We start from the raw sequence: 19,362 nt of genomic DNA, 5'->3' as shown, positions 1-19,362 counted from the left end.
TTTCCCTCACTCTCTTCACTCCAAAAATCTTATTGAACCTGCAATGTAAGTCAAATCCCCCCTCTTCTATGAAACACTCCTTTTTTATCTTGGCCACAATGATGGTGACTTCTAATGACTGTACTGACTTTAGAAAAGTATGAGATTCAATTTCCTTCTCTGTAAAGTTAGGGGGTTGAATTTTAGGACATTTTCAAGGAAACTTTCAAATAATCTTATTTAGAAATTCTAATACCACCTATAACTTAGCATATATTATCTTTACTTCCATGTGCTACTTTATATGAGTCTTAAGCCCTCCAACAAGATTATATGCTTTCTTGAATGCAGAGACATTATCCTGACTATTATGATAATTCGTAGTACATTATATTTATGTTCTTTTCACAATACCCATCCATATGTTCTATACATATAGGAAGAATTAGAGCCTGGGTGTTAGCCCTCTAGACTGGCTAGTGCAAAAGAAAAGTCAAAATTGACTATCATATTTTAATACACAAATATTATAGCAGAATGAGTGTAACAAAGAAGTATATGCAATTCTTATTATATGTCCATATTTATTTGTACATTTTAGGAGCCAGTTATAGTAAAGGAAAATTTTACCTCTGAAGAAGCAATATAGTTCCACTTATTAGTTGGCATTGAGCCATCAGATGCAATTTCACCAACTTCTAGTTCTAATGATGACTTGTTTGCAATGGTGCAAAAGGGAGTCAGAGTAACTATTCGTGTAAGATTAAAACTGCTCATTTTGATGCTAACACCAACCTGTGTAAAGGAACAAACAAGTTTATTATTTCCCAGTACTTTACATAGTTTCTTTGAAATGTACACACACATACCCCATTCATACACGAATTTCTTAAAATATTTTAAAATAACACTTATTAAGTAGAGTAACTAATATAAGCCATCTTCAACTACTGATTATCTTCTCACAAAGAAAAATTTTGGTTTCTTAATTTGGCTCCATCAGAAATCAATTCAAGAAATACCAAGTGATAACCTAACTAATGATGACCTGTAATATTTGTTTTATTTGTATTCTTTATTTTTTAACATTCCAAACATAAATTATTTTATAATCAGTGGAGAGGCTCAAGTTTTGCTGCTTTATCATCTCTCTACTAATGAACTAAGATGAAAATTTCAAAGTGGCAATAAAACAGGTCCACTGGCATCAGATTACTTAAATTTTTACCATCAAATTTAATATTTAAGAAACATTTGGCAGAGAATAGTATGGAATGAGGATTTAACTTACTTCTTAAACTTTTGTAAATTCTGGTTTTGTCCTGATATTAGTGGCCACAGAAATTTATAGAGGTGACAGTCCTTTACATAATACTTTGAATTCAAATTTCTGTACCCCTTAGAATTTAACTGGTTTACTGAACTGAAGAAAATGTGAATGAAGTCAGAGATAAATAAGCAAGCAGAATCTTACCAGGTACTCCATATTGTTGGCAGGACACTTCACACACCCATAACTTCCCACTGTATCCAATGAAAAACCACTAGACCAGGCACTCGTCGAAATTTTTAATTGTACCTACACCAGAGAACACATAACTGCATATAAGAAACCTGAAAGACTGTATTAATATTTTATTTGAGGGAAAGTTGTCAGATCACTAGAAATTTACTTAGTATCATGGGACACAGAAAAAAATAATCAAAGCCATACTGCCAGCGGGTCACAGAAGCACAGATATTCTAAAGGCTAATAAAATAAAAGCAGAGTTCTGATCTTCCCATTCACCTATGCAATGAGTTTAGTGAATTTAAAGATGTATACCAAAGAGACCCTCTGTTCTTTGAAGAAAAAAAAACTATAATGTAAACTGATACTTTCTCAAGTGTTACACTTAAGATATTAAGCTAACAAATTCGTAAAGTTTTAAAACATAGAGAATTTATGCTTTTTTTTTTAAAGATTTTATTTATTTATTTGACAGAGATAGAGACAGCCAGCGAGAGAGGGAACACAAGCAGGGGAAGTGGGAGAGGAAGAAGCAGGCTCATAGCGGAGGAGCCTGATGTGGGGCTCGATCCCACAACGCCGGGATCACGCCCTGAGCCGAAGGCAGACGCTTTAACCACTGTGCCACCCAGGCGCCCCAGAATTTATGCCTTTAACATTATTCAGCAAATGTTAAATGAAAGGCATCATGATCAGCAGAATGGAAGAAAACAGGACACAGTTCCTGTCTTTAACGAGCTCCAACTAAACAGGGATAATTATGATGCAAGACTCAATGTGATTAACAGCTACACGAGCGGTACAAAATGCTACCAAGGTGAGAAGGTAAGAAGTTTACTTCTAGCTATGAGATTTAGATAAAGTTTTATAGAAGAGATCTAATTGTGCTCCTCCATCAACCTAACTAGATTATAAAAAGCCTGAGGACAACCAGAGGTAGGATACATAAACAGGTAATTATAATGCTCTGGATTAATCGATACTTTAAGACAGTGGTTTTCGAAATGTGGTCCCTGGACCAGCACCATCAGCATCACCTGGGAATCTGTCAGAAATGCAATGTTCAGACTCTACCCAGACCTACTGACTCAAATAGGGGCACAACCCAGAAATGTGTTTGAAAAGCCCATTAGGTGATTCTAATGCACAAGTTAAATTTGGGAACCACTGCTCCAAAAGGACAAGGATGTAATATCTAGCTCCACTTTAGACAGTTAGAAATCCCTCACACTGTCAAGCCTGAGCACAACGATAGCCAAAGGATGAACAGCAAGTAACCAAAAAGATGTGGCAGACAGTGAAAGCAGAGGGGAAGTGGCATTCTGGCAGAGGGTGGAGCACGGACAACGGCCTAACAGTGACTTGGGACAGTGTATGATAAGCAACTGCAAGACAGGGATCTGCAAAGGACGGAAGGGACCAGAGCACAAAAGACCAGGCTCAGGTACTAGGTTCTCTCTCAGAAGCCTGGTTTAGTGCTTCATACCTAGGTGCGCTTAGTTAATAGAAGCCAAATCCTACTCTTCCACCTTTTGAAATGGGATTTCATCACTGGTAAACTACATAGAAATCAAGCTTTCTACCTGACACTACTAAAAGAACAGAAGTAATTCCAAAGGCCATGGAGAAAAGGGCAATTCAGCTTTGGGAAACTCTTGCTAGTCCTAACATCCCACTTGACTATGTATTCCTGAAAAGTCTCCTTGGGCCTACTTCCTACCAGTGGCACTTAGCAAACTGGTAAGCATGGATTTAGGGAAGGCTAATGACTCACGAGTTTCCAGATTAGGAATTTATCTATTTTAAATTGTTATATCAACCAAAACCCACCTTATTTTTACTAAAAATGTTCTTCTTCTTGAAGGAGAATAAAATAATATCCCTGAAATCAGCTGGATGTTTCACGTGAATGTCTTCTGAACGATACTGGAGAACCCGAGAAGTCTTGTTGATTAGCCAGTAGGGACTAAAGATGGATAGCACCATCCGGCTGCCGATTCGTTTGACATGTATTGACAAGTCAACTGACATCACTTCTGCGGAGTCAGAGGAAAAACACACAAGAAAGAATTCGGGAAGTGTATCACATATACGGAAATGTCCGTTCCAGTTTCTGCCCTGATATTTCATCAGAACCAATTCCATTATCTCTCCACTGATTTTCGAGTGTAGAACATCAGCAGCACTGCCTTCTGCGAGCTCATGAGTTTCTGCTGTTCCCTAAAAGCAAACAAACAAAAACTAAATTTGCTTAGTGATTTTTTTAAACCCTGTGCAAGAGCAATATCCATATTTTATACAAATGCTAACAAATAACCTACCAGATTCAGATTAACAGACAAGTCTTCAATGAAGTACCATGTTTACATATGAGGAATGTCCAGTAATTACTAAGCACTAAAAAGAAAACACTGTATCACAGCCAAAGGCAGAAATTGTCTTTTGGCCATGAGCAGGCCAATGGCCATAAGTTTGGGGAAAAAAGTCAGATCTATGCCAAGAATCAAAGGATAGATTCAGGCATGCTGGCTGTTGTCTATGCCATTAAATGAGCCACTTAACTGCCTGGGTTTCAGCTTCATCTGCTATTCACACACTATGCCTAGTGGTTCTCACACAAAGAGAAGGAAAGTGATATCAAACTATTCTGACAAGCTATCTAAGTAAGGTAGAATTATTTTCAAAATGAATAACAGCCACATAATAAATCAGGCTTTGTTTCTGAAAGCTTCTCTTGCATAAGTACTGTCTAGTTCATTTAATTCATTTTAGTCTTTACTCCTCAGGGATGACTCATTGTCAGATAAAGAAAAGAAATAATTTAGGTTCTAACACTTTCCAGCCTTTTGTATTTTAAAATGTTGTGGCATGAAAATCTAAAAATATTTATCATACATCATTACTAAAAAATGTTCCCTGTTATTTCTTAGACTAATTATTTTATTTTTTATTTTTATTTTTTTTTAAGATTTTATTTATTTATTCGACAGAGATAGAGACAGCCAGCGAGAGAGGGAACACAAGCAGGGGGAGTGGGAGAGGAAGAAGCAGGCTCATAGTGAAAGAGCCTGATGTGGGGCTCGATCCCACAACACCGGGATCACGCCCTGAGCCGAAGGCAGACGCTTAACCGCTGTGCCACCCAGGCACCCCATAGACTAATTATTTTAAGTTCAACAGAAACCTGGACCAAATAATCATACTATTAACTTTAAAATGAAAACCTTAAAATTAACTTTAGAATAAAGTTAAATGAAGTATTTCCCCATTGCCTTTTTTCTATCCCTTAGCTAATGGAATTTTACTTAATTAATAGAGATTATTATGGTTCTTAACTCACAGCAGATGCAATAGAGTTCAATGGAAGGGAGCAAAGGAGCCAAATTGCCTAGGTTCAAATCCCAGCTCTACAACTTACTAGCTATGGGTTCTTGGGCCTGTCACTTAAACCTTGTGACTCAGTTCCTTCATCTGCAAAATGGGCCTAATAATGGTACCAACTTCACAAAGTTATTGCAAGGATTAAATGTGTTAATACATGTAAAGCACATGGTACAGTGATTGCCATATACTAAATGCTATATCATTTCTTGCTGTTATTAATATTAAAGCATTACAAGTATACTATAGAAAATACTGACCTCAACTAAAAAAACAGTAAAAAAAACAGAATTCACTCTGCAATAATAAAGGTCAAACAAAATACAGAGACATACTTCGAGTAAGTATCTTAGAGAATATGGGAGAAGGTTCCGCAAAGTGAGGGTAGGATAAAGATGAATAATGTAAGCTGGATCCCAGTCTTCCTCATGGGTACATATATAGCTTAATTCATCAGGCAGAGCAACTGTATTGACAATGAGAGGTAAGAAGTTGACTTCTACTGATGGACATTGCAGCATACATCTGACTTCCCTGCTCCTGTGAAGTTCTTCCTTCCAAGAAATGTAAGTGGTGGATTCTTTGTACTGATTCTCTAAGATACCAGCTGGCTGAATAAACAACTGACATCTAGAGAAAAAAAAAACAGAGTGGGGGGGAAAAAGGTTTTATCAAAAACTTAAGAAAAACAATCTCATTACATCTTCTTGGTAACGCTACAAGGTAAATACTATTATTCCAATTTTTATAGATGAGGAAAACAAGGCTATGAAAGGTTAAGAAACTTGCCCAAAGTCATATAGCTAACCCATGGAGGAACTGTCTGGGAAAAAAAAAATCTGTAAACAATGACAAGTTAGAAAAAAATAGTCATTTCAAATATAAAGACAATCTAATAAAGACAGATTTCAGAAAATTCTAAAACATTGAATATACAATAAGAAATTTTCATCTGGTAAATTAAGTGATTAAATAAATGTATTTCTCTATGTCTTAAAACGGCTTTTACATATTTTCAGATAATGAAAATATAAGCTTCTTTTTTCTAGAATAGAGATCCTAATTCAAAGAATTAAAAATATGTATTGTGAACCTTTAAAAACGTAGTATATTCAAGGAAGTATGTACCTATATGAATCTAAAGGAACATGGAACTCCTCTTCAGGTCTGGCTACTCCAATGCGCTCCAACAGCTTAACATTCTTAACAGATTTATAGATGATGAATGCAATAGAGAAATGGTTTTTAATCTGTTAGATAAAAAGACATACACGTTGTTTAAAAAGATATAGATGCTCAAAAGAAAAATGTGAGCTGCACACAGTTACTTTAAGAGCTAAAAAGTTTAAACCCAATATTAGAAGATATTTTTATGGATGATTGAAAAACTTTGGGATATTTAAATGCTATATATGAGAGACTTAATGTTTAAGTGGCAGTTGAAAATTTCTAGGATATTCACATGCTCTTTCCTCTATGTTCATTGTTAGTGTATAATATACATTAATTTTGAAGACTTCAGCCATGATATTTTCCCCATTACAACCTTTTTTCAATGCACCATATGAAAACAGGAAAGGATAGCAAAGGAAATATGAGGAAAAGTACTACAGCCCTCTTTTCTTAACTAAATATGATACAGGCTAGGGCTAATAGCAAACTGAGAGGGAACAATGGCCAAAAATGGAAATTCTTTTATTTTGTATCTGATGTTACAAAGTAGGAAGAAATGTTCTTTTGATGACTATATAATGAAACCTGTAATAATGCACAGAAGAAAAATGGATAAAGCCTTAAAGGTAGAAAAGATTAAGATAGAAGATTTCGTTCTGGTGAGATCATCCCAATATTCCTTCACATATACTTGGAAAATACAGTCCCAAGTGATATACAAAGAGAATGGGATGTTATCCTATTTGACAACCAGTTATAATTATTAATACTCCCAGTTCTAAATCTTTAAAAAAAATAGAAAAAAAGCTTCATTAATTGTAAACCTAGACCACAACAAAAATGGGCTTTCAAGTAACGAGACTGTTTAATCGGACATTTAAAATGAAGACTATTACAAAAGCAAGTTGGACTGGAAATAGCAGTGGGCTGAATCTATAATTTATTTCTGAATAATCAGTATTGACTTAACGTTTTACCATTTTCCTATATTCAGCTAAATGACTGAATACTTCTTGTTTTACTCGAAGGGACACAATTCACTTTAATGCGTTACCTGCAGAGGAGACCGAAGGGTAATTACTTTACTCCCTGCGGTGGCATCGATTTGTACCAAGACTGAGTCAGAACGACTGGCATTGGGATTCCGTACATTATACAACTGTCTTCCAGGTCTGGCAACAGGAACTTTTGCAACTTCTGTATATCCATGAGGTACTAAGGCAGAGCAGAGCATAAGTGAGAAGCATTCCAAATGTTAAATGTCTAAGTCTCAGCAACTTAAAATAATGACAAGAGTACTCTTTATGACTAAAACTGATGACTACACAAAATGCTTTCCTAAGACATAGGAACTAACAAAGAAAGGAAACTAAAGAAACTAAAATTAAAAAAAAAAACTAGTTATAAAATTTTTTGACCCAAACAATTTCCCTTGTTTTAAGTTGTATTAAAACCAAGAAAGAGGGGCGCCTGGGTGGCTCAATTGGTTAAGCAACTAACTCTTGATTTTGGCTCAGATCATGATCTTGGGGACCTGGGATTGAGCCCTGCGTCAGTCTCCAACCTCAGCGGGGAGTCGGCTTGGGATTCTCTCTCTCCCTCTGCCCCTCCTTCTCCTGACCCCACTCATGCACACACTCTCTCTCTCAAAACAAATACATAAATCTTCGAAAACAAACAAACAAACCAAGAAACAGACTTTTAACCCTAGAGAACAGACTGATGATGGTTACCAGCAGAGAGAGGGGTGGGGGGATGGGTGAAACATGATGGGGATTAAGGAGTCCACTTGTTGTGATGAGTACTGGTATATGGAAGTGCTGAATCATTATACTGTACACCTGAAACTAGTAATACCCTGTATGTTAACTAATTAGAATTAAAATAAAAACTTCTAAAAAATGTATTAAAACAAACAAAATCCAACTTGTTCCTTATTCTTTCAACTATATAGCAATAACACCTTTTCTTTGTAATGGTGATAATTATTGTCAATATTTTAAGACTTCTGAATATAGTTAATTTTCCTCTCCTCATTGAACACACGTTCTTCTTGAAGCATACTACATATTGTACTATTTAAGGGCACAGAAATAATCTAATTTTCGAAGGTAAATCTTTTTTTTTAAGATTTATTTTAGAGAGAGAGCATGTGCACGTGCATGTGTTTAATCATCTAAAAAGAAGACTATTACAAAAGCAAGTTGGACCTATGTTAGTGGGGGGAGGGGCAGAGGGAGAGAAAGCATCTCAAGCAGACTCTGAGCTGAGTGCTGAGCTGGATGCAGGGCTCAGTCCCACAACCCTGAGATCATGATCTAAGGTAATTCTTTATTTTAATTTTTTAAAACTTTTTAAAGATATTTATTTATTTATTTTAAAGATTTTATTTATTTTTATTTAAAGAGAGAAAATACAAGTGAGAGAAAATACAAGAGCCAGCAAGAAGTGGGGGGCAGAGGGGAGAAGGAGATGCAGACTCTCCACTGGGCAGGGAACCCCACAAGGGGCTCGATCCCAGGACCCCTGGATCATGACCTGACCTGAAGGCAGATGTTTAAGTGACTGAGCCACCCAGGTGTCCCTCTAAGGTAATTCTTAATCAAATTTAATTTTCTCAAGTTTAGAGGAAGAAAACGAGACAAGCCTTTAGAAATGTGTTTCCCACAGTATCAGCAGCAATATCTTCATATTTTATCAAAAATAAGCCCCACACCTACAATTCCAAATATGCCCTTAAAATAAAATAAATATAGCATACCAAAGGTTAGAGTGAAGAAGGAGCTTTCTTGACGGCTCAATACAGATAATTTTCCTTGACGTGAAGGTTCCATGCTAGCATATTCCAATTCCAAATTCTGACCAGCATCGACATCATAAACACCACTTTTCTCAAGGGAGCCTACTACTCTAAGATTATGATTGGGCTGCACCTTAATGGGAACACCGACAGCATTTTTCACTGTAAAAGGAGCCCTATCTTTTAAAGAGTAGTCAAAAGTAGAAGCAGCGCCCTCTGAAAAACCCTGAAAAGGAACATAACATCACAATAAAATTTTTGCAAAATGCAATTTTTCCCCAAAATTAAACAAGACTACATTTTTAAGAAACTAATTTTGATGACAAACATCAATAATCTACACGTTTCAATTTAAAATCTTATTTGAAAGATTCCAAGCAAAAACCAAACATACTTTGGCTAAATTGTTGAAAACATTCAGGCAACTTTTGGATATTGTTATATTCATTGTATCTCCTGAAGAAATATGAAATGCTGTTTGTGGCTCAGGAAGAAAAATAAAATCATCTCCTGGCATTAAACTTCTATCCTGGACTGGATTCTTCTTTACCTATGATGATAAATAACATAACACATTTAAGGTATTAGTCAATTAATAATAAAGTTTAAAAACTCTCAAAGAGGGGTGCCTGGGTGGCACAGTCGTTAAGCGTCTGCCTTCGGCTCAGGGCGTGATCCCGGCGTTCTGGGATCGAGCCCCACATCAGGCTCCTCTGCTATGAGCCTCTTCCTCTCCCACTCCCCCTGCTTGTGTTCCCTCTCTCGCTGGCTGTCTCTATCTCTTCAAATAAAAAAAATAATAAAATCTTTAAAAAATATATAAATAAATAAATAAATAATAAAATAAAAAATAAAAACTCTCAAAGAGTTAATTCTCCTAAACTGGTCACTTTATATTAAAACTCCTCAGAAGTTTCATTTTCAAAAATACTCAGTTCTCCACTTAGATTTAGCACAGATCCGCACTCTTTCTTTCAGTGTATAGTCAGTGCATGGGGTAATGTTTAGAACGGTGCCATGAAAGCACTCAAAGTCAGCTATGATATTGTCTCTTGTGCATTCCCCAGAGCAAGCTGTTGACCCAGTGTCGCCTGACTAGCAGTCCTTATGTGTTGATGAGGAATCTAAGACGACCCTGAAGTCTAAACTGATACTTATTGGAGGTAATGTGGAATTGGTTCTACTTTTTACTGTTAACACCTACAAATAATATGATAAGCTTTCAACCAGCCATCAGATTCCATCATAGTTTTTGTTCCAAAAGAGCTCAAAAGCCTTCTGAAAAATTATTTGTTAGCCTGTCTGTGCCAGAGACAGGTAGGTCAGAAATATTACTACTTCACCGAGAGGAAATTGGGACACAGGTTAAGTGACTTCTCATCTTTAAAGTAAGAATTTGCTGAGGTGGTTTCAGTGCCTCACAGCTCAGTCAGGCTACCGCAGACAGCTGTGTTGTGATAATGCATTAAGGGTCTATAACTCATTTTCCTTTGAGCCCAGAAAAATGTGCTTTGGTATCTAGGATTCTGAAGTGCTCTCAAGAAATATCATAAAGAGATAACATACAAAAAAAATCATGAACTAGAATTCAAGTTTTCTCAAATTTTTTTGGTCTCTTAAAACCAAGGAGGATCTCAAAGATCTCCATTTATATGGATCATATCTATCATGTGAAGTCTATTAGAATCTAAAACAGAAAACTTGAAATACTCATTTAAAAATAATAATTATATGTTGAATACTATTTTTAATAAAAGATACCTATTAAAGTTATCTTTAATAGTAAAAAGAGGGGCATTTACAAATCTCTCTAGTGCCTGCCTTAAGAGAAGACAGATGGATTCTCATTTCTGCCTCAGTATTCATTCCGTTGCAATATCACAGTCTCGGGAAAATTCCATTGTATGCTCATGAGCAGATGAGGATAAAAATGATATATAACGTCTGAGTATTATTATGAAAATAGTTCTGATCCCATGAACCCCTTGAAAGGGCCTCCAGAATCCTAGACCACATCTTGAGAATCACTGAACTAAAAAATATAAGTGAATGCCCTTAGTGCCGTTCAACATAAAGATATTTTGTGGTTTCCTTACATCAAGCCTTAAATTCCACTGTCTCTTCCCCTCCACTCTCTCAATTAGTGGCTCCCAAACAGCATGGGTCTCATTGTAATAGTGAACCTGGAAAGGCACAGAATTATAATTAATAACAGAGTCTTTCAACTTTAACCACATATTTCTATAGCCAGTAGGAAAAAAATTATGTAATTAATGTTACATGTCAATTGTCATTTTAACGACACACCTAAAGACACAAAGGATATCTATAAAGAGGGTGCATTTGCCTTTTCTCTCTTACTTTACTGCCATAAACAAACTGTTTAACAAAAAAATCTTTAAAAAATAATGACCAACTAAATAATACCATGCATCAACAAGTTCAATATTAGAATGTATTATCTATTTATATATATACACTTGCTGTAGCCATGCACAAACAGGAAAAGCTCACATCTTAATTCTGCAATTGTACTTTTGAGGAGCTGGCTCTGGAAGTACAAAATGATGTGGTCATACCTCTAATGTCATGTCAGCAGTAGCAGCCATAAGGGAAGTCCAATTTTTAATATTTCCTGAAAACTTGGACTCTGCCAGTAATAAAGGTACGGTTCGGTGCCCAAGGCCACATTCTAAGGTAACCTGAACCGACTCTACAACAACGGCACAATTTTCCTCTATTGATGGATGCTGAATGTCTTTGAAATTTTCCGTTATTTCTGTTGCCGTGTCAACACCAAGAAACCAAGAGTTATAATCACTAATAGATTTGACATCCCAGAGATTTTCTGTTTCCTTAGATGTATCTTTGGATTCATCTTCTTTTGTCTTCGGAGACATAGCAGCCATGATTGTCATCACAGTATTCAGAATTATGGGTGAAATCTTTAAAAAAGAAAGCAGAAAAATTTTAAGAATAAATTATTTCCCAGATGAGAAGAATACATAACATAAAAGTTAAAAAATGAATTAAATATAAGTAAATATTTAATATATTACATTCATACCTAAGGAAAACAAAAGGGAAGACACAAAATCCTATGTCAAGTCAACTAACCTTGTAACAATGATTACTGCCCAGGCTATTCTGGAATTAAGTAATTGACATTATATGTCAATCGTCAAAACCTAAAGTTAAATTGATCAATTCAGAGTAAAACAGTGTTATGCAAACAGAAATACGTGAAGTATAACTGAATCTTTCATGTCTCCAACAGCTGCATTAACTAAGCTACAGTGAACGATCCGCATCTAGGTATACACACGTGGTTTTCGTTTGTCTTACTGAAACGAAAAGCCTATTAATCACCACGGATTCCCTTACACTTCGTCCAAGATCTGCAAATTCTACCACTTATTAACGTTGTAAATTATCTTTGCTCGCCTCCTCATTCCTATGACTGTGCCTTAGTTCTACACTGATGATGTCTTCTAGGTCCGGTCAGCACCCTCACAGCCCACCGTCCACACTTCCACCAGCATTATTTTTCTAAAACCCAAACCTGGGCATGCCATTCCTATGCCTAAAATCTTCAACTTCCCCTAACTTTAAGGATAAAGCTTAAACTTCTTTTTAGCTTAGGACACAAAGGCCTTTATAATCTCATGCCTAATCAATGAGCTAGCAAGGGTTTCCCAAAGTTTGAACAACACTCGGTTAAATAAACTATATTGTTCAGTTCTCACAACCTTTACTTGTTTAATATGCTAAAAACATATGATTACATCACCAAAAGAAGGATCTGGTATGTACCTCTTCCCAAACTTACCTGTCAACTAAGTCCCTTTTTTGTCCTTGCCTTATCAATGTCACCTATAATTAGTGCTCTCAATCTTACAACTCCACCACACCTTTCTCTCCAGCCATGTGGGATCAAGCCTCTAAGTCTTAAAGGGTTTTTCATACCTCTGCTTTTGTGTCTATTGTCGGTTCTGTCTTGATAACCCTCATCCTCCCTCTCCATCTAACCTCCATCAGATTTTCAAAACTTAGTCCAAGTAGCCCCACTTCAAGGCAGCTTGTCCTGATGTCCTGGTCTGAGTTAGAGGCCCCTTGCCTGTGCTCCCAATAGCACCTTGTGCATGCCTCTGGCTCTGAGAGCCGGACTCACTGATTTACTTCTTTCTGTCACATATCATTCAGTTTTTTGAAGGTAGGGACTATGTATCGCCGATGCCTTCTACAGGACATTTTTCATTCATAGTAAGAGCTCAAAAAATGTTAGCTGAATAAACAAATAAATTGATATACAAAGAAAAGGAAAGATAATCCCCCCAGCACCTTAACCTATTGTCTTAGATTAAGTGCAGGCAAATTCAAGAACTTCCCCCCTCCATTTACTACTTTAAGTTTTTAAAAAAGTAAATCTGTTAACAAAATACAATCTAAAACTACCTAGTATTTTAAAATATTGAGAGAAAATTACGTTGTTATTTGTATGGTAATTCAAATGACATTAGTTTGAGCCTTGGTTTAATCACTATCAGCTCTTTTATAGTAAAGCTACTATCAGAACCTCAATTTTGGGGGGCGCCTGGGTGGCGCAGTCGTTAAGCGTCTGCCTTCGGCTCAGGGCGTGATCCCGGCGTTATGGGATCGAGCCCCACATCAGGCTCCTCCGCTATGAGTCTGCTTTTTCCTCTCCCACTCCCCCTGCTTGTGTTCCCTCTCTCTCTGGCTGTCTCTATCTCTGTCGAATAAATAAATAAAATCTTAAAAAAAAAAAAAAAAAAAAGAACCTCAATTTTGTAGAGAGAAACAGATTTTGGAAAGTATTCTATATCTTCCATTTATAACCAATCATGAGGTCATACTTAAACAACACAAATGCCACTGGAGAAGAGAGATCGGTTTTTCTATACTTCAAATACTTCAAATGCAAGAGATTTTAAAAAAGCAAATCCTAATAATTTATTTCTAGCACATATCTGTCATTATAAGACAAACAAAACATTTAATTACATAATTATTAAATTCAAATTATACCTCAAATAAAAGCCTAAAAATAACTTATGACAAATAATAGCAACTTCATTTTTCTATCCCTCCTTCCCGTTTCTTCCCACCCCATCTTTGTTGTTCCCCAAACCCAATCTCCCCAACACACATACAAGCAAATAGATAGAAACTATCCGCATCATTTGTAGACATTTAAAAGTACTCTTTTAAAAAAGACAGAAATAAACATTTAAATTCCATTCTGAATTGAATGAGGGAATTTTAATGTTAGTGGTATTTACTGTTTGAATATGTGATATGACTAGCATACTGCTCTAGTAACAAGAGAAATCAAAAGATATTGTTAGAAAAATAAGAATTTTTACACAAATAACATGATAGGCACTAACCTTAATTATAAATTCTTCAACCATAATACTTATATTTTGTTTTCCTGAGGCCCACATACATTTTTCCATAAATAAAGAACAAGGCTGTAAGACCTAGAAACAAATAAATGAAATTCATATTTCCTTAGTAATAGATCTGTTGTGCATATATATATATATATATATATGTATAAAATACACACAAGAATATGTCTTAAGTGGGGATCTTTAACTATAGCCTACTACTGAAAGCAAAAGGCAAATTAAACTAGCTGAGAATTTCTTGTGAGGGCTCTTCTGAACTATGACAATCTGTGAACATTGTAAAAGGACTTGAAGCAGCTCTGATCAATTCCTCTACATCAAATTCTTAAGTAATGATGTACACTTACTAATAGAAGTTTAAAATGTTTCCTTTCACTAAAATACCTTTTAAATGATGCCCTCTGCAAAACATGCATTTAAAATATCTGTAAAAATGAGGTAAAGACTATGTTAAAGTCTATATTCACAAAGAAGTATATGAGGAAATTATACTGTTATTTCATTGTAATTTTGATGACCACTAAATCACCTGAAACTGTTATTTTAAACAAAAAGTTCTGTAAATTCCTTAAAAAAAGACTGTGGTAAGGTAGTTAATGAACAGTTTCCATATGATCAACAAGAGGTCAGTCTTGAATATCATACAAGGTCCTTTTAAGAACAAATTTCAAACCTTCAAACCCAACGATGTATTAAAACTATGAAGCTTATATTTACATACGTTTATCATTAAAGAAATAAACTAACCTTGCGCCTGAACTGAATGAGGGAATTAGTGTTGCATAACTTTGATTTTTAAAAAATTAGGATGAGCTTTTAACGGCGTGATTAATACAAGCTTTCTGTGACACGCCAAAAGAAGATTCTGCTACAGAATGCCTCATGGTAAAGTACAGGCTAAGCCTAGCATTGCATGTCTTTACGTAAGCCACTTTGCTCACAAATTTTAGTTTAAAATAACACTGCAAATGAGTCATCTAATATAAGATCCTCTTTAATGTTAAATCATCAATTTAATACTTAAAAGTTATTGGTATGGCAATTAAGTTAATTAAAATTATATTTTTCAACAACAGTGTGAACGCATAACTGCAGTCAACTTTTAATACAGCAAAACATTTCATTCTAAGCTTAAAGATTTTAATAATCGTTCATGCATTCGTTCATTCATTCACCGGATATACTGTGGTAAACAAAAGAAACAGCTGAAAAGGAATGGTGATTGGTACTAAAATTCAAATACTGCTCAACAAAAGACGGCACAACGAAAAGAAAATTAGTCTAAAGGCAGTTCCCAGTTCTGTCACTAGCAGCCATGGCTGAATCATTTAACATCTCTGGAACGCAACATCCTTATCTGTAAAACCTCAGGTTTGTAGTAAATAATCTCTGAAGTCCTCTACAGCTCGCACGTTCTAGGACTCTATGAATCCACCGTTTCTGCCATTCTCAATCCAAGCTTAGAGTAAGCTAATTCTTACTGTGGTAATGTTTCTTCCTCTTTTTTCTCTGAGAAAAGGGCAAGCAAGGACTTTAAGATCTCTCACAGAAGCTTCCATCATCTGCTCAAGTTTGGATGTTGACAGAGAGAGGTTACACTGGAATGAGGCCGTCAGAGCAGGAGCATCAGCCTTTGTCAGACTGGCAACAAACACCACTTCTGGATCTGTGATCTTGGCCTTTAAAGTCATATTTGGTCTTACAGAGTCATCTGAAGAAAAAAAAAATAGGAACCAAAAGGGTTGTAGTAAAATATATCTCATCCCTTGAGTATATGTTGTCTATAAGTCACTAAGCTATTTCTAATATCTTGCTATAATAGATATGGCAGAATTAACAATACTAATAGTTGATTAATACTAATGATAAATGATTATTAACAAATGCTAATTGTGTGGGATAATGCAATCTGATTTCTGTCATAAGAAGATCATTTCCACTGTGACCTAGAAAGAATAATCTTGTTCTGAAGTTGTTTTTATCAGAATTAAGGTGTGTACATTATGTACACAAGTGTGTATTGGGTTATGCTGCAGGGACAAGGAGGGGAAAACAGGAGAGGGGAATATCAGGAAGAGAATAAGAGACTCTTTATATCAAAGTTGGTTTTGACTTTACCATAAAATACATAGTCAGTGTACTACAATCTATAGTATAAATACATTAAATATGTGTATGAATATAGAAGTATCATATGTGATTACTGTTTAGGAAAGGTAAATGGGAAAATAAAATTCTGACCTTGCCAATAAATGGCATTTTCCAATCTTGCTGACTTATATATTAGAAAGATAAATGCCTCACCTTAGAGAATCTTAATTTAACACAGAAAATCACTGGTCTATTTGGTAATGCTGGAATAAACAATTTATTGAACAGGGAAGTGACTTCAATCTACATCAAGACCAGACATTTGCAAACACTTCACTGAGTTTAAGGGGTTTAGAGTGATGTCCAGGGGCGTCATGCTGGGTGCTCCAATACGCCCACCCTCTGTCTCTATCTGTTCAATTGTTCTTCAGTGTGCTAAAATTATTTCATATATTTTCTTTGAATAAAAGGTTGCCCTTCTATAAAACAGGCTGCCAACCAAAGACCCAGATTAGCTCCCTCAATTTTTGGGTAAGTAAAGAAATGTTAATGGCAGAGTTGGAACCGGAGCATAGGTTTTCTAGCCCCTTAATCCAATATATATTTCTACTCTACCTCTGTTAAAAACGTACGCTTACTGAAGTTTTTCCACAGAATATATTTAAATTGGAAAGAGCAATTTTACTTTCTTAAATTGTCCATTCATCTTTTTTCGTGTCTGTAATCTTTGTTAAAATATACGACAAGTTGTCACCTACGACAGATATATTCTGCTAACCTTTCTCCATCTTGATTTTTGCTGTGGTCGCCTGTCGTAGTGGAATCTGTGCTTCTTTCGCCATATTTTCTGGATTCTGAGACACAGCTTTGATAAAGAAATCTGCCACAGTCATCAGAAACTCCACACTGGCACATACGTATAGCTTGTCAAGAACAGCATCAATGTGACTTCCAGTTTTGCTTTGTTTGTAACTTATATCAATCATAGAACTGTTGTCACCTTGGTCATTCTTTTTATCAATCATTCTAAAAAAATATATACATTCATTATTTTATTCCTGCAAAACTAATTTAAAAGATGAAAAATTTCCTAAACATCTTAATAATCTTTCTTTCACCTTCAAGTTTTTAATCTGAATAGAAAACAGGTCAATGTTAACCAGAGTCTAATTAGCTAATAAGAAACTAAGACATAGTTTCCTAATCTCCACAGTAAGATTCATGTTATTAAGCAATTACAGAATGTTTTATAATTACAATGCAATATCAGAAAAATATATGACTACTGAAAGGAATTTCAGCAATTAACAAAACATATTACTGTGGTCTCGCAAAATTTAAAGGACAACCTCTTTATATTATTTTACAAAATAAAACTTCTCTGAATGAATTTATCTCCAAACATTTTATATAATTTGAGTCTAAAAGTATTCAATCCAATTCAAATCAGCCCGTGTTTATCAAGTGTCTGCAATGATCATTCCCACATATCCTCACATGTGCAGGAAAAGCAGGTTACCAAATAGAGGATGGCCTTTATCATTCTTGCCTACACAAAAGTGGATAGCCACCCCAAACATGAAATGAAATGTGCAAACCAGAAAAGCTGGTTGCATGATAGCACTCTTTCCTCATTTATTCATCTCTAGGAAAAACAAGGGGCTCAGAAGTATCCAGTATGTATTCAATGGAGTCCCAGTTTAGGGAGCAGCATAGTTTTTCTCCAAAGAACATCAAGGACAAGAATATTATGTCATTATTTGAGAGAGGAATAAAAATATAATTAGACTATTAAAGTTACATTATTTCCCACTTTATTGAAGGCTGATATAAGTTAATGTTTTAAAACTGGGCTGATAAGGTGAAAATGCTTGGGATTCCATTTCTAGTAAAACTTCGAAAGAAATTTCAGAACACTGTTTTAAAATACATAGACAAAATAGGGGCATCTGGGTGGCTCAGTCGGTTAAGCGTCTGCCTTCAGCTCAGGTCATGATCAGGGTCCGGGGATCAAGCTCTGCATTCAGCTCCCTGCTCAGCAGAGTGTCTGTTTCTCCGTCTCTCTCTGCCCCTCACCCCACTTGAGCCTGCTTCTCCCTCTGCTCCTTACCCCACCTGTGCTATCAAATAAATAAATAAATAAATCCTTAAAAAATACATATATAGACAAAATAAATAAGACAAAGATCTAAAACTTTCAGACATTAAAAAAATCCTACCTATTGGGTAAAATTTAGAAAAATATATTACCAACAAATCAGCCCATGTGGATTTCATTATTAAAATTCTTACACTTCTTAGTTCCCACCTTAAAGACAGTACTCTGTTTTATTATTAAATGTCCCTCTAATTCCAACTTTAAAGCAATTGAATTTGATATTAGCACTGCTTATTGATGCACTTCAAACTGAAGTTTGACCAAAGACTTCTTCTGAAAATCCCAAGCCTAGCAATCCATGCCTGGTAGCAATGAAAGGTACAATGTCAACCTTACATAATGTACAGCAAGTTCAGAAGTGACAAACCTTGATGTTGCTCTCTCAATGCCTTCTCTGAGATCATCAAGGGTGCATGTCTTAAGTTTAAGGCTGACATTCATTGAGCCATCCTTAAACATCTTCCCTACAGAGGCCATAAAATGTAGTCTGAGTTCACCAAGCCGGAAACTGTCATTGTGAAATGAAAGTTTGGATTCCTGTGGCATATTTTCAAGCAAAAGAATCAATTATTTTTAAATACTATGTAATTACTTTTAACCACATTTCTTAACTCAGACAAAAGGGAAATCGATAAAACAAAATTTAAAAGTATGGGTGTTAAAACACAAGAATAAAACAGAATAATACGTTTGTGAGTGTATAGGTACATACAAAAAAAGTGTGTGCGTGCTGATATTCAACAATGGTTAATACATAAACATCTCACAGTTAAATGCAAATAAAAATAATCAGGAAATATTTTTATTAATCAGTCTAATGAATAAATATTTATGGGCT

At 35.4% G+C, this 19,362-nt stretch overlaps 1 protein-coding gene across 1 annotated transcript in view; it reads right to left on the bottom strand.

The window, feature by feature from the left end:
* The window catches only part of VPS13C (vacuolar protein sorting 13 homolog C), a 171,127-nt gene that overhangs the window by 42,252 nt on the left and 109,513 nt on the right, over nucleotides 1-19,362 (bottom strand). The window contains exons 48-61 of the mRNA XM_040620561.1: nucleotides 18,892-19,061; nucleotides 17,145-17,392; nucleotides 15,757-15,986; nucleotides 14,252-14,344; nucleotides 11,423-11,788; nucleotides 10,940-11,026; nucleotides 9,238-9,393; nucleotides 8,805-9,069; nucleotides 7,098-7,258; nucleotides 5,999-6,120; nucleotides 5,206-5,500; nucleotides 3,320-3,709; nucleotides 1,454-1,558; nucleotides 610-774 (exon numbers count right to left, since the gene is read on the bottom strand). Of these exons, the coding sequence (XP_040476495.1) occupies nucleotides 610-774; nucleotides 1,454-1,558; nucleotides 3,320-3,709; nucleotides 5,206-5,500; nucleotides 5,999-6,120; nucleotides 7,098-7,258; nucleotides 8,805-9,069; nucleotides 9,238-9,393; nucleotides 10,940-11,026; nucleotides 11,423-11,788; nucleotides 14,252-14,344; nucleotides 15,757-15,986; nucleotides 17,145-17,392; nucleotides 18,892-19,061 (2,853 nt within the window). The remainder of the gene's footprint in view (nucleotides 1-609; nucleotides 775-1,453; nucleotides 1,559-3,319; nucleotides 3,710-5,205; nucleotides 5,501-5,998; nucleotides 6,121-7,097; nucleotides 7,259-8,804; nucleotides 9,070-9,237; nucleotides 9,394-10,939; nucleotides 11,027-11,422; nucleotides 11,789-14,251; nucleotides 14,345-15,756; nucleotides 15,987-17,144; nucleotides 17,393-18,891; nucleotides 19,062-19,362) is intronic.

This window comes from Ursus maritimus, unplaced genomic scaffold, assembly GCF_017311325.1.
Source record: "Ursus maritimus isolate PB19 unplaced genomic scaffold, ASM1731132v1 scaffold_35, whole genome shotgun sequence".
In the NCBI taxonomy this organism is placed as follows: Eukaryota; Metazoa; Chordata; class Mammalia; order Carnivora; family Ursidae; genus Ursus; species Ursus maritimus.
Note: the sequence above shows the minus strand (reverse complement) of the source record. Positions and strands in the feature narration are given on the sequence as shown.